The 12,982-nt window shown below is 37.1% G+C and overlaps 3 protein-coding genes across 3 annotated transcripts; 1 reads left to right on the top strand and 2 right to left on the bottom strand.

Moving 5' to 3' along the window:
- Positions 1–195: 195 nt before the first annotated feature.
- LOC147929208 (uncharacterized) lies at positions 196–1,230 on the bottom strand. The gene is made up of 3 exons (XM_087482405.1): positions 1,027–1,230; positions 762–946; positions 196–676 (listed from the first exon to the last, which is right to left on the bottom strand). Exons 1-3 carry the CDS (start codon positions 1,228–1,230, stop codon positions 196–198), a joined length of 870 nt encoding a protein of 289 aa, XP_087338531.1.
- Positions 1,231–7,629: 6,399 nt separating this feature from the next.
- Positions 7,630–10,030, bottom strand: LOC104735190 (uncharacterized). The gene is made up of 5 exons (XM_010454927.3): positions 9,147–10,030; positions 8,936–8,991; positions 8,565–8,734; positions 8,334–8,485; positions 7,630–8,188 (listed from the first exon to the last, which is right to left on the bottom strand). Exons 1-5 carry the CDS (start codon positions 9,910–9,912, stop codon positions 7,821–7,823), a joined length of 1,512 nt encoding a protein of 503 aa, XP_010453229.2. The 5' UTR covers positions 9,913–10,030; the 3' UTR covers positions 7,630–7,820.
- Positions 10,031–10,173: 143 nt separating this feature from the next.
- On the top strand, positions 10,174–12,389 carry LOC104735189 (NADH dehydrogenase [ubiquinone] iron-sulfur protein 7, mitochondrial). The gene is made up of 2 exons (XM_010454926.3): positions 10,174–10,802; positions 11,883–12,389. The coding sequence occupies exons 1-2, from the start codon at positions 10,381–10,383 to the stop codon at positions 12,115–12,117; spliced, it is 657 nt and encodes a 218-aa protein (XP_010453228.1). The 5' UTR covers positions 10,174–10,380; the 3' UTR covers positions 12,118–12,389.
- The last annotated feature ends 593 nt before the right edge of the window (positions 12,390–12,982 follow it).

Genomic DNA, 12,982 nt, shown 5'->3' with positions numbered 1-12,982 from the left:
CTGACATCATCTGCAGTTTATATCCCACATCTTCAGAAGTATACAACTTCCGGAAAAACTGCTCAGCCACTCTTCCAAGATCTTTATCAGCAGACCATTGTTTACCTTCATCATCTTCTAAAATTTGGATCATGTTTTGGGCTCTTCTATTTTTGGTCGTTGCATGAAAGTACTTGGTATTTTTGTCCCCATTGTTCAACCAACTAGATCGGCTCTTTTGCTGCCAGAAGATTTCTTCTCGAAGATGTCTGCATTAAGATCTTGTTTGAGCCGATGCACTTCAGCTGGGTTATAGTGTCTTTGTTGGGTAGCAAGATCAATCTGGTGATGCAGAGACTGGATTCTAATCGCAGAATTTGGCTTACTCTGTCTTTTCCATCTTGATATACCTTTTCTGCATAAAGATATTTTTGCGACTAAAGAATCCGCTTGTCGCACTTCTTCTGAGCTCCACACGTGATTGAAATGATTCACGAATCCTTCCCTTTGCACCCATCGCTGATCATATTTAAAGCTAGCCCATTTCCTCCAGTTTTCACCCATCAGAGAATTTATCAATGGACTGTGATCCGAACTTACTTTCTTAAGATAGGTGGCTTGTCCTTGTGGGAATAACTCAGACCATTCTTGGTTTGCAACTGTTCTGTCCAATCTGCACTGCACCAGTTCGTCGTTCCTGTTCCCAAACCAGGAGAACTGATAACCTCTGTGTTTGATCTCCCAAAGGCCACATGCTCGAAGCATTTGTTGAAATTCCAGACATGTTGCCATCTCTCTTCTCGGCCCTCCTATCTTCTCTGATGGATCCACCAATTCGTTGAAAATCGCCTGTTAACATCCATGGTCCACTTCTAGAGATCCCTATCCTTGTCAATCTTTCCCAAACACCTCCTCTTGCGCCTCTAACAGGGTCACCATAGATACACAACAGGTAGAAGACTTTATCCTGCCATTTCACTTGCACATCAATGATCCTCTTATCTGAATGAAGTATTTTAATCCCACCGAGTCTCTCCACATTAATGCCAGACCACCACTCTTCCCTGTTGGTTCCACCGTGTGCAAGTCAAAGTATCCTAAATGTCCTACCACATTCTCTAAGTAATCTCTTTTTTTCTTGGTCTCACAGAGGAATATTATTTCAGGCAGATACTGACCACGTATCTCCCATAGATGTCGAACTGTAGGGGTATTCCCCACCCCCTGACAGTTCCAACTCAGTATTCTCATGATGACTTCGAAGGGTTGGAATTAACCATCAACCCTTCTTTCAAGATTGTATCATTGGCACCATCAGATAAATGATCTGAAGAGTTCCTGTGATATGCTGCTTTAGATGAAGCAGAATGATTCGTCCCATGAGTTCCCTGAGTTCCAACATGTGCAGATTGATCTGTTGGAACGGACTTATCTTGAGATTTGGAACCAGACGGGGAGGAGTTGGATCCCAATCTCTCAAAGACTGAGGGAGAGATTTTCTTATTTCCGTTCTCTGCTCCTTCTTCACCCGACTTGTTCCTCTTCCTTCCACTGCTATTCGACTTTTCACCACTACTTCCCAGACGTAAGAACACCGAGGGGGTGAAGTCATTCTTCCTTTCTGATCCTAATTTAGCCTTTTTAGTTTGTCTTTCCTCACTTCCCGATTCTCTTCGTCGTTTTGAAAGGGAGGTGCCTAAGTCTTCTGATGCCCCATTCCCAACTTCCTTGGTTGAATTATCTGCAACCCTTTCTTTCGGTTTCCATTCCTGCAGTGGCTGCTGGGAACTTCCTTGTCTTTCTCTGCACCCTCTGTTCCCCTTATTTGACCACTGCAGTCTATCCTTGATAGTTATACCTTTCGGAGAAGAATCAGAAAGAGAAACCGAGAGACCAACACATTGAGCATTACTGTGGGGTCTTTCAGCCATTCCGTCTGTGTCATTTTTCTCCACTGCTTTGCCTTTACCCTTGGCTTGAGCCTTGAAAGCTGCAGATCTTTCTGTTTGTCGTCCTTTCCTTTTCGGGATTTGATTCACATTCCTTGATGGTTCGTGAACTTGGAATGGACAGATGGATCTATCATGTGTCAATCTTTTACAGAGCAAGCAAACCTTAAGAAGTTTCTCATAAGTTAGCTCTACAGGAATTACCTCCCCCGACTTGAATTTTGCAACTTTTCTAAACTGGAGAGGTTCATCTGCTATGATCCAAACTCTTGCTCTAACATATTCTACCGAAGTAGAGTTCTTTGCGTGCAATTCCACCGCTTCTATCTTCCCCATTGGTTCAACAATGCTTTCCACCGCTTGTTTTTTCAGAAGATGGACTGGAAGTCCCTTAATCCGAATCCAAAATAGAATCCTATTAAGAAAATCTGCTCCTGGATTTGGGATCCATTTGTCAAGGGATACAATCCAGCCATTGACAAACCACGGCCCTCGCAGAAGAACATGACGAAGGTCTCCTTCGTTCTCAAAGAAGAATTGGACACGGTCTTCCCCTACACTTCTTCCCCGCACTCTATCATCGAAGCCCCAAATTGTAGGAAGAGCCTTCACTAGTCCACCCACTTTATGAACTGACGGATTTAAACAGCGAACGATGATGCTCATGGAGTTTTCTTCAATAAGATCTTCATAAATCTACCCGTCGCACGAAACCACCAACAAGTCACTTCGACTTTACTGAACAGTGGGTACTCTAGCGAACACCAACTGAATGAGAAGACTAAGGTTTCAATTAGCAGATTTGGAAATCAATCGATGGAGATGAAACCCTAGCCGCCATTTTCTTTCTTTCTTTTACCTAAAAAATACTTTTTAAATTGTAGGTATTACCTAAAAAATACTTTCTAAAAAATACCATCGCCACATATCAAGAGAGGCAAGCTGTATCCGATGCCCCAATGCTAGAGAATCAACAAATCATCTCTTGTTTACTTGCCCATTATCCAGATTAGTTTGGGCAATCTCTCCGATTCCTGTCCCTCCGGAGGGTGATTGGTCAAACTCGGTATATGCCAACCTTTTCTGGGTTTTTAATTACCATAAGGAGATCCCCTCTCAAGAGAACCTCTCCTCTCTATCTCCTTGGATTCTTTGGAGAATTTGGAAAAACCAGAATAATCTCATCTTCAAGGGCAGAGAATATGAGGCAAAGTTTAATCAACAAGGCCAAAGAGGATGCAGAAGAATGGAGTCAAAGGTTGGAGCTAAGAGGTATAAAACATCCTAACCCTCCAGGGTCTCTTAACAGGAATAAATGGATCAAACCATCGCAGGACTGGGTCAAATGTAACTCCGACGGAGCCTGGCCCCATGATGGTGACACAGGAGGTTTAGGATGGGTTCTTAGAGATAACAGAGGCAAAATTTTATGGGCAGGGGCAAGAATGGTGTCAAAGACACGGACTGTGTTGGAGATTGAAGCTGAAGCTTTCAGATGGGCGGTGATAAACTTAGTTCGTCTCCAATACCCCCGGGTCATATTTGAGTCTGATTCTCAGACACTGGTAGACCTGCTAAATGGGGAAGGAAGTAGGCCAACTATTGATCCAATTGTGCAAGATATCAGGCATCATCTTCCCCTCTTCGACCAGTGCAAGGTGGTTTTTATTAAGCGATCTGGTAATGGTGTAGCCGATAGGATAGCTCAGGAATCACTTTCTTTTCAGAACTTTGATCCTAAGTTGTATGCTATTGAGCCAAGTTGGTTAAAATCCTTGGTGAATGCAGATATTGTATAACTGTATTGATGAATGTATAAGTTGTTGTTGAGCCAAAAAAAAAAAAAAAACGGGGTCCATTGCGTAAAAGAGTGAGAACACACATGTCGTTTTCTTGTCGAGTTGGTATATGTCATTGGCATCCAACAACAAGAAGACCTCGTAGTAAAATCTATAAACCATTAGTCCCTTTTGCTTAATTTATAAATCCAATCCTCCCCCAAATTAATATTTTCAAATCTTTTTTTCCTTCTGATTTTATTAATTAATTTGCATCATCATATCTGAACATCATTAAAATGTAGTTGACCGTGACCCAAAAAAAAAATATACTATATAGAAACAAATTACATCACTTTTTAATAATAATCGGATCTGTTTAAAATTTATGAGTTTCGAGCTTTTCAACACGTTAATTAGCTTTGTTTGATCGGGTACACAAGTTGTTAGCTCAGTAAATGCGAAGATTGATATATGATAAATTTAATTTACAAATCTGTCGAACATAAAATATATAAAAGCATAAACACATGTCAGTCTTATCTATAGTAATAATATTTCAACTTTTTATAATCAATGATAGTTACAAGTTAAAGATCTTTGAATTAAGTTGAACAAATTCCATGGAATATTCCAAAATCAGATGGAACAATACATTATACATTCAGTGGTGTTGTTGTGCTTATTACATTCGATAATAAAAATTCAAGTCTGTTTTTTTTTATTCTCATTACATGATGGATTGCAGTGGGACACGACAACTTAGCCGCACTTAACAATTTTGTTTAAAGATGAACAAAAAGGAGGTTAATTCAAAAGGAAAAATACTCACTCTTACAGGTGAACCTCTCCATTCACATCCTTCTTTTCAATCAATCAAAATCTTCTATATATTATCTCATTTTAAAAATAAACTAAAATTAAATTAAAAAGCAAAACCAATTAAAGAAACAAATTCTGTATACTTTTAATTTAGGAAATTTAAATATTGGCTTGGTTTAGATTTTACAACTAGAACAAAATTATGTGTCGGTTTGGGTTTACAAATAAATTGTTTAGGGTTTAGATTTTACAATAAAAACGAAATTATGTCGGTTTGGATTTGCAAATAATTTTTTAGGGTTTAGATTATATAATTAAAACGAAATTATATGTTGGTTTGAGTTTACAAATGAAGTGGTTAGAGTTTAGATTTTATAATTAGAACGAAATTATATGTCGGTTTGGGTTTACAAATGAGATGGTTAGGATTTAGATTTTACAATTAGAACGAAATTATATGTCGGTTTGGGTTTACAAATGAGATGGTTAGGGTTAAGATTTTACAATTAGAACGAAATTATATGTCGGTTTGGGGTTTACAAATGAGATGGTTAGGGTTTAGATTTTACAATTAGAATGAAATTATATGTCGGTTTGGGTTTATAAAAAAATGGTTTAAATTTTTAATTTTACAATAATGTATACAGATTTTTTTTTCTTATTTTACAAGTAGGTGAAAAGAGAAGTTCACCCCCTAGGAATTGCTCACACTACTCACCGAATAATTTCTACCTATATATTTTGTTTTTGAGTGCTAATTAACAAAGTAATGATTACATATTATTTAGTACAATTCTTAGCTCTTTTATCACCAGCTTTTGTTTTCTTTTATCCTATGTTTTTCATATGGAAATATTATAATGATTAACCCACCAACCACGTTTCTTAATCTTTACATTTAGGCATACCATTTTCGATATTTAAAAATTTATGTCTCTTGATGTTCTTTCTTTTGTTGAATATGCCTCTTGATTTTCGTTTTTTTTTTCTTTCTTTTTCTAAAGTTTTGTTCATATCAATCAAATAATAATGATGACTCCTAGAAGACTTTGCAATCATGTAAATTTCAGTACAATGTCACTTTTATTGTAATATTTTTTTTGGGGGGTTTTTTATAGTAATATAAATATATTTGATATATGGTTCTTTTAAAAATCAACTGAATCTGGTCTTGTAGAAATAAAGATTTTTATTTATTTAAAAACAGAATAATGATTTCATTTATTCAAAGGTACATCCATTCCATTATTATTAACTATTATATAATAAGATATGAATTTGTATCAACCATTATACACGAACCAAAGTGTAAATATATAGATATAGTATTTTCTGATTATTTTTTAAAAAATTTAGTTAAGCACATTTAAAAGCTTTAGCTAATATATTTTCATGGAATATATAAATAATTTAAAAAACAATTATACAATATATTTTTAATTTTTAAAAAAACAGTATAGTATGAGATGTTACTACCATTTAACTATTTTACAAAAACGATTATGAAGTTAAGAAAATGGATCCAGGATAAAAATAATTTATTTTTGGAGATTTGCATTTCACAGATCAATCGATTGAACTATTTTATATAAAAACTCGATACTTTTCTTAAAATGCCAGCAAATTTCCTTGCGTATGTCCGAAATCATTTAAGGCACTCTATACAGACATATCTTTTTATAAGTGAGAAAGGCATGCAGTGGTTGTTTGTTTTTGATCAAATACGACTACGTGATAACAGTAAATGTTTCCCTAATTTCAGATCAAACGAAGGCACGTGTGACGCCATTACTCAAAACTTTAAAGCTTACCATTTGGTTAATACAATTAATACTAATACTTTAATTAGTTGCTGTCTCCATCTCGCCACCATCACTCATCAATCTAAATCTAGAATCATCTCATCATATGGGAAACTATACACGAATCTTCGCCGACAATATTTATGTAGTATGTAAATACTTTTAGATACGTCCACACCACACGCAGAAAAAAACATACGTTACTTTTGTAAATATACAGATAGCATAAAAAAGGTGTACATATTTAAAAGTTACATTAGTTTTGTTTCTTACATTATCTATAGCGACATTTCTTTGCTTTTAATCCAACTCATTACATCATGGCTATTGGCTTATATGGAAGTTGTTGCACATATATTAACTACGTGTCAATTTGTAGATACTTCCATTACTTCAAGTCTAAAGAAAATGAAGTTTGAAACTTTCGTACTCTAGTTCGAATTGAATCCAAACCATTATCAAATTTTGGAACATTCCTGGGTTAGTAAACTCTTTTTCTTCTTTAAGACGTGAACAAGGAGTTACTATAATTGTTTTGTAAATTATGGTAGTTCATACGAATAACTTTTGAGGATTTTCTTGTGGATTTCGGCAGATCATACTCTATCCTTTATTGAGTATGATAAATTGATAATATGTTCCCCCAAAAACGAATCCTAAATAATTGAAAATCTTCTATTATTCAAGTACTTATGATTTGGGAAATGCCCTATTAAATTTACCAAGCCTCAAATCATTTCAAATTCAGTAGTGAAGAAAAGTCTTTTTCATGTGTATAATGATTAGAAACATCAAAACGCACACCCAAATACTAAAACCAGAAACAAATAATCAGCGGCAATATACATAACTCGTATTCACCAATCACCATTTAGATTTTTTTTTTTATCTCACAAATCACAACCAAATTAGTAGTAGATCATCTTTGGAAATTTATATATACTAGAGTATTGTTGGGGTAATAGCCATAACATAAGCTCCCAACAGAGTTACACGAAAGGCCCATTAACTTTAACACTGACTGAGCAATGATGAAAGACAAAACCCATGAACAGAAGCTTTTTGTCATTTTTAGCTTCCAAATTAGTGAATTACAAGAAACCATCGTTCATTTCCAGTTTTAACAGAAGTCCATTGATTGAGCTTGCTTACGGGAAATCTTCCACTCTTTGATTCGCACTGATTTCTCTTTGTGTCTTAAAGAACCTCTCATTTGCTACAGAACGCCCAACCCCATCAGTCAAATATCTTTTAGTCATATAAATCCCTATTAACTCTTTGATGCTGGAGATGGAGGACGATTTAAAGGCGCTGCTCATCTTAGGAGGATTCATCCCGATTCACGAGTTTACATTACGATAAGAAGGTTCTAAATAGTTACAAAAGTGAACTTGTTATAATCTCTAGACAACAATTACTTCAGCAGCATTCTTACATCTCTACCATATAATAATATTAAGCCGATTTCATTAACTATAAATGGTCCAGATTCATAGCTCCATGTCTGATACTTCAACCTCAGTCCCGTTCACCAAACTATCCGAGAAGACAAAAGGTTGACACTTGGACTTCTCTTGAATGTTGCTGTGTCTATGTTTGAAGAGCTTCACTTTCGTTTCTCCCTCATTATGCCTCTCTTCTTTACGCTTTCTTGTGTTGCTGCTGAGAATTGAGATAGATGACACAATGTGTCCATCAGCCATGTCTGCATCTTGATCAAACTCTTCTTGTTGTTTCTGCAATGTGGCTCCGAGACTGAGATCTGGTCTTGACTTGTGAATCACAGTTTTGGCGTACTTTTTGGAATGGTCACAGTCAAACACCCTTAGTCCTTGCTCTTCAAGGGACACAAGCCATCCTGGTGATCAGGTTTAGTACAATGGATTAGTCAACTAAGCCGAGTGACTCATAACAGCTCCGGTGAACAGATGGGAAGTTCTGTGGAACAAATCACTCATGAAAACAAACACATTATTTATTAGTAACAAAAGAAGCAATTTTACCGAGGAAGGATGCGGGAGTCAAGTTTCTCAATGCGTCTGCATCTCTAATCACTTCACCTTGACTGATTACCCAATTGATCAAGTGGTGAGGAATAAGTGAATTGGAGAACGTGCTCATGTAGCTGATGGTTTTTTCTTGATCTTTATTTCTCCTGCATAATCCTTTAAAGTATCAAGCAAAACAATAAAGTAACTGAAGCAATTAATTCTGTAGACCTTATAAGCATATACCTTAGAGAAGCCAAAGCCTTGTCAAAAAGAAACAACCAATTAATAGCAATGTTCTTCAAGTGTAAACTTTTTTGTGAAGTTCCACTTCCAGGATTGAGGAATAGCTTTTCTGCTGATTTAATCACAGCATCTGTTATGATTTCCGTTAAAAGAGCTTCATCTTCCGGACCCTGAAAGATTAAAAGCTTTCTCATGAAATAATAATCCAATTCCCATGTTACATACAATGTGATTCTAGAAGCACCTATGGAATTTCTTGCACATCCGGCTGTACACACATTACGAAAGCACAGACCACTAATTTCAAACTTTCAAGTCACCCAAGTGAGAGAAGGCTAAAGTAGTTGATACAGTTTTGTCAAAGAACAAACCAGAAGTGATGTTAAATGCAGATATGGCTCCAGCAACAGCATCTTGAGAATGACATCTGTAACAAGAACAAAACTAAAAATTAAACCAATTGAGATATCTGGAGACACTAAATAGTCTGCTGGCCCTGTAAATCTAATGTTATTTGAATTGGAAACTACCAGAAATCTCCATAGAATGAGAAATAGCTAAAGAAAAAGGCGTTACACTCACCAAAAAAATAGCAACTCTGGAATCCAGAAATCATCTGAAGCACAGATTCCCGCAGATCCAATTCTAGTTTGGATCTGCTTAATTCCGAATTAAATCTTGAGCATAAACTGAGCAAGAAGACCTGTGAAGCTACGATTCCAGCTAAGTAACCAACGCGACAGGACTCAGAATCAATCTCTTTACGCAATTTTTCACTAACAAACGGCATGAAGACCTCCAAACAATCATCAACTCTACAATTCTCTTCAACTTCATCCACAACCCAAACTCTACTCAAATCAGCAAAACTAAAACCAGAGACCATCAACACATCACCATCCTCACCTCCTGGTTCATCAACACAGTGCATGCTAATATAGCTCACAATCCCTTCTAACAAACTCAAAGCGTCTCTCCTCCTAGTAACAACCAAACGACTCAGCTGGTAAACAACAGGAGATAACAGAGCTACCTTCTTGACGCCGGGAAACGAATCGGAGAAAGAGACTAGCAGCTGGAAGAAGCTCGAAGTTAACCTAACGGAGTCGTCCCGGAAAGCTAATCTGGAAGCGTAGAATCTAACGGAGGAGTAGAACCAGACTAGTTCGAGAGGTGGTGATGGTTCGGGAAGATCGTGAAGGATACGAGTGAAGATGGAGTCGAAATCGGAGAAATTGGTTCGTCCGCTTCGGTACTGCAACAAGAGCTGCTTAATCGAGTCATCGAGAAGCGGTTTCAGAAATTCGAGGTGACTCTGAAGCTTGGGTTTACAAATCGGAGGTTGCATTTTTGAAATTTCCCGGTGACGGAGAAGGGATTTTGAAAATTTTGGGGAAATTGAGAGAGAGAGAGAGATGAAACCCTATGTGTGTTTATCTGACGTGAAAATTCAAAGAAAAGGGGGGGCCGAATAAAGAGAGGGAATCCTAAATATTAATTGTTTACATTAGAATTTCAAATTTAATTTTGGCATTAGCATTTTAAATTTCAATTTACAATATGATATTATTGTGGTAAATTTTAAAATAAATTTTTGTAAAACTTAAAATTTACAGTAAAATCGCTTTATTACTGACAATAACATAAAAATGTAGAAAGTGAAAAGAAAAAAAAGTGAAAAAAAGTCTCCGAACTATTTATTATATAAAGTTCTCGTCACCTGTATTTAGTAAATTGGTTATTTGATAGATAGAGTCGCGTGGTTATATCAAACTCCACGACGAAAGAGCAAAAAAAAAGAGACAAATCTCTCTCGATGGCGATGATTACACGCAACACCGCCACGCGCCTCCCTCTCCTCCTCCAATCTCAACGCGCAGCCGCCGCCGCTTCGGTTTCTCACCTCCACACATCCCTTCCATCTCTATCCCCCTCCGCAACACCGACTTCTTACACGAAACCTGGTCCTCCTTCCACCACCGCTCCTCCTCCTGGTCTCTCCAAGGCGGCCGAATTTGTGATCTCCAAGGTCGATGATCTCATGAACTTTGCTCGTACGGGATCGCTCTGGCCTATGACCTTTGGTCTCGCTTGCTGCGCCGTTGAAATGATGCATACCGGTGCTGCTCGTTACGATCTCGATCGATTCGGTATCATCTTCAGGCCTAGTCCTCGCCAGTCTGATTGTATGATTGTTGCTGGGACTCTTACCAACAAGATGGCTCCGGCTCTTCGCAAGTACGCCTCTCTCTCTCTCTCTCTCTCCCTTATTCATGGAATAAAACGGCTGATTTATATCTTTGGATCTCGGATTTGTGTTGTTCTGCTTGATATGTTCTTAAATTAGGTTTTCTGAGAATATAATTGGGGATTTCAATTTGGGATTTTTTCTTCCCCTGCGATTTTAGGGTTCATGTTTTCTGATTAGATTGCGAGGTCTGTGACAAATCGAGAATTGCTGTATGAAGTATAAGGTCTGATGACCTGGAAGTCATACAGTTTCATATTCTTTGTCTAGCGCAGATTTATTCATTAATTTGTGAAGTTTTAGGTTTGAATTCATGAAGTGTTCTAGCAATTAGGGATGCAGATTAGGTTTGTGGAAGACTTATATAATCAATCTCTGTGCTTGTCTTTTGTGAGTAGATAGAGATTTGAGATTATCTAGCTTAGTAGATGAACATGGGTAAGTGCCCCTTTCAGCAATCATCATGCTTGGCTTTATCAAAGCTGGTCCTGATTAGAGATTGGAGATATCATTGTTACGATCTTTTCTTGTTTCTAAAAGATTGGTGATCCTTGTCCTGGCTGATTGGGATCGTGCATGATTACTTTTCTTCGTTGTCTTTGAGCCCTGATGTCTATGTCGTTGTATGGAAGTGGCTATTGAACGCACTTAACAGACTCCTATTTTTCGTGTTTGAAGGATGAACCCTTCTTTAGAATTGTATGTCTATGTTTTCTGGTAGGTAGCTGAGCTAGTAGTACTATGTCGTCTCTAGGCCCAGACACAATAGATATAAAATATCCCAAGCCAATCTATTAGCTGCAAGTAATCACGGTTCTCAATACAATAACCATTAAGATGAGCAAAATTTAGATGCATTTGAGAGATGATTGGCAGCTTTATAAATTGGTCTAGCTTAGTTCTTGTGCGGATATAAGTATCGTTGAGAAACTAGTATTTAGAGGTATGTTCAGAAATCAGTCTTGCTCTGGTAGAATTAAGAGAAGTTGTGTATGCTGATCAACTCAATGTTCTGTTGTTGTTTGGTTTGTGTGAAATTCCAACTTCTAATATCTTGGATACAATCACAGGGTTTATGACCAGATGCCTGATCCAAGGTGGGTGATATCAATGGGAAGTTGCGCCAATGGAGGTGGATACTATCACTACTCCTACTCTGTGGTTCGAGGGTGTGACAGAATTGTGCCGGTCGACATTTATGTCCCTGGGTGCCCACCAACCGCTGAGGCTTTGCTCTATGGACTCCTCCAGCTTCAGAAGAAAATCAACAGACGCAAGGATTTCTTGCATTGGTGGACTAAATGAGCTTTAAAATCCCTCCAATTGTGAAAGGGGCTTTTTTCAGACATTTTTACCAAAGTTTGGGGGCTAATAATAAATCGTGGACGTTTCTGCATTACATGTTTCTTTGTGGTGTAGATGCCATGTAAAGGAGTGTGTTTCTAAGTTTGTTGTGGAAACTTAATGAAGTTAAGATGTTTGTGTTTGTCTGAGTTCTTTTGTTATATTGATTATCAACCAGTTTTCAGCTAGATGCTGACTACTGCTAAATATTTATTTACACATGTATTTATGTATACGAGTATGTGCGTGTATTCTCTCTCTTTCTCCTTCTGGTGTGATTATAGAAACCGCAAAGATCAAATGGACCCTAGTATGACAAATCGAACACCTTTTTTGATGGAGACTGTAAGAAAGAAAACCTTGTCAACAAAGAAAGAACCTTTATAACATCACCCAGTTCATCATAAAAGATTAAACGTGTAGAAGAATTTTCTGGTTCACTCCAAATGTAACCAAATAAAAGAAATTGAACTTTGCTAGTTCAAAACTAGAATTTACTTTGATCAAGCCAGAACCATTGCATAATTTGCATTAGTTGAACCCAACTCTAAAACTAAAAGTTTCCATTATTTTTTTTTTCTTTTCTGAAACTGTTTAAAACTGAAATTTCCATTATTTTTCCTCTCTCGATCGCTGCTATTCCTTGTTTTTTGGTTCCCATTCTCTCGTTACAATTTCGAAAACCAAACCACCGGTACGAATTAGATAAATTTCCATTAGCATGACGCTCCCAACGTTAATAAAAGGAAAACCAAGTCACCGACTTAGATACCCTAGCTATAAACTCTATATATATGTTTCACTTTACTTCTCTTTCACTACAATT

The sequence above is a fragment of the Camelina sativa genome, chromosome 13 (genome assembly GCF_030686135.1).
Source record: "Camelina sativa cultivar CO46 ecotype springtype chromosome 13, ASM3068613v1".
In the NCBI taxonomy this organism is placed as follows: domain Eukaryota; kingdom Viridiplantae; phylum Streptophyta; class Magnoliopsida; order Brassicales; family Brassicaceae; genus Camelina; species Camelina sativa.
Note: the sequence above shows the minus strand (reverse complement) of the source record. Positions and strands in the feature narration are given on the sequence as shown.

Coding starts and splice junctions, on each gene's coding strand:
- LOC147929208 (XM_087482405.1), bottom strand. CDS start 1,230: ATGAGAATACTGAGTTGGAACTGTCAGGGGGTGGGGAATACCCCTACA. Junction 947..1,026: donor CAGGGAAGAGTGGTGGTCTG/GCATTAATGTGG, acceptor GTGAAATGGCAG/GATAAAGTCTTCTACCTGTT. Junction 677..761: donor GAGAAGAGAGATGGCAACAT/GTCTGGAATTTC, acceptor GTTTGGGAACAG/GAACGACGAACTGGTGCAGT.
- LOC104735190 (XM_010454927.3), bottom strand. CDS start 9,912: ATGCAACCTCCGATTTGTAAACCCAAGCTTCAGAGTCACCTCGAATTT. Junction 8,735..8,935: donor TGCATTTAACATCACTTCTG/GTTTGTTCTTTG, acceptor TTAATCTTTCAG/GGTCCGGAAGATGAAGCTCT. Junction 8,486..8,564: donor AAGGCTTTGGCTTCTCTAAG/GTATATGCTTAT, acceptor AGGATTATGCAG/GAGAAATAAAGATCAAGAAA.
- LOC104735189 (XM_010454926.3), top strand. CDS start 10,381: ATGGCGATGATTACACGCAACACCGCCACGCGCCTCCCTCTCCTCCTC. Junction 10,803..11,882: donor ATGGCTCCGGCTCTTCGCAA/GTACGCCTCTCT, acceptor ATACAATCACAG/GGTTTATGACCAGATGCCTG.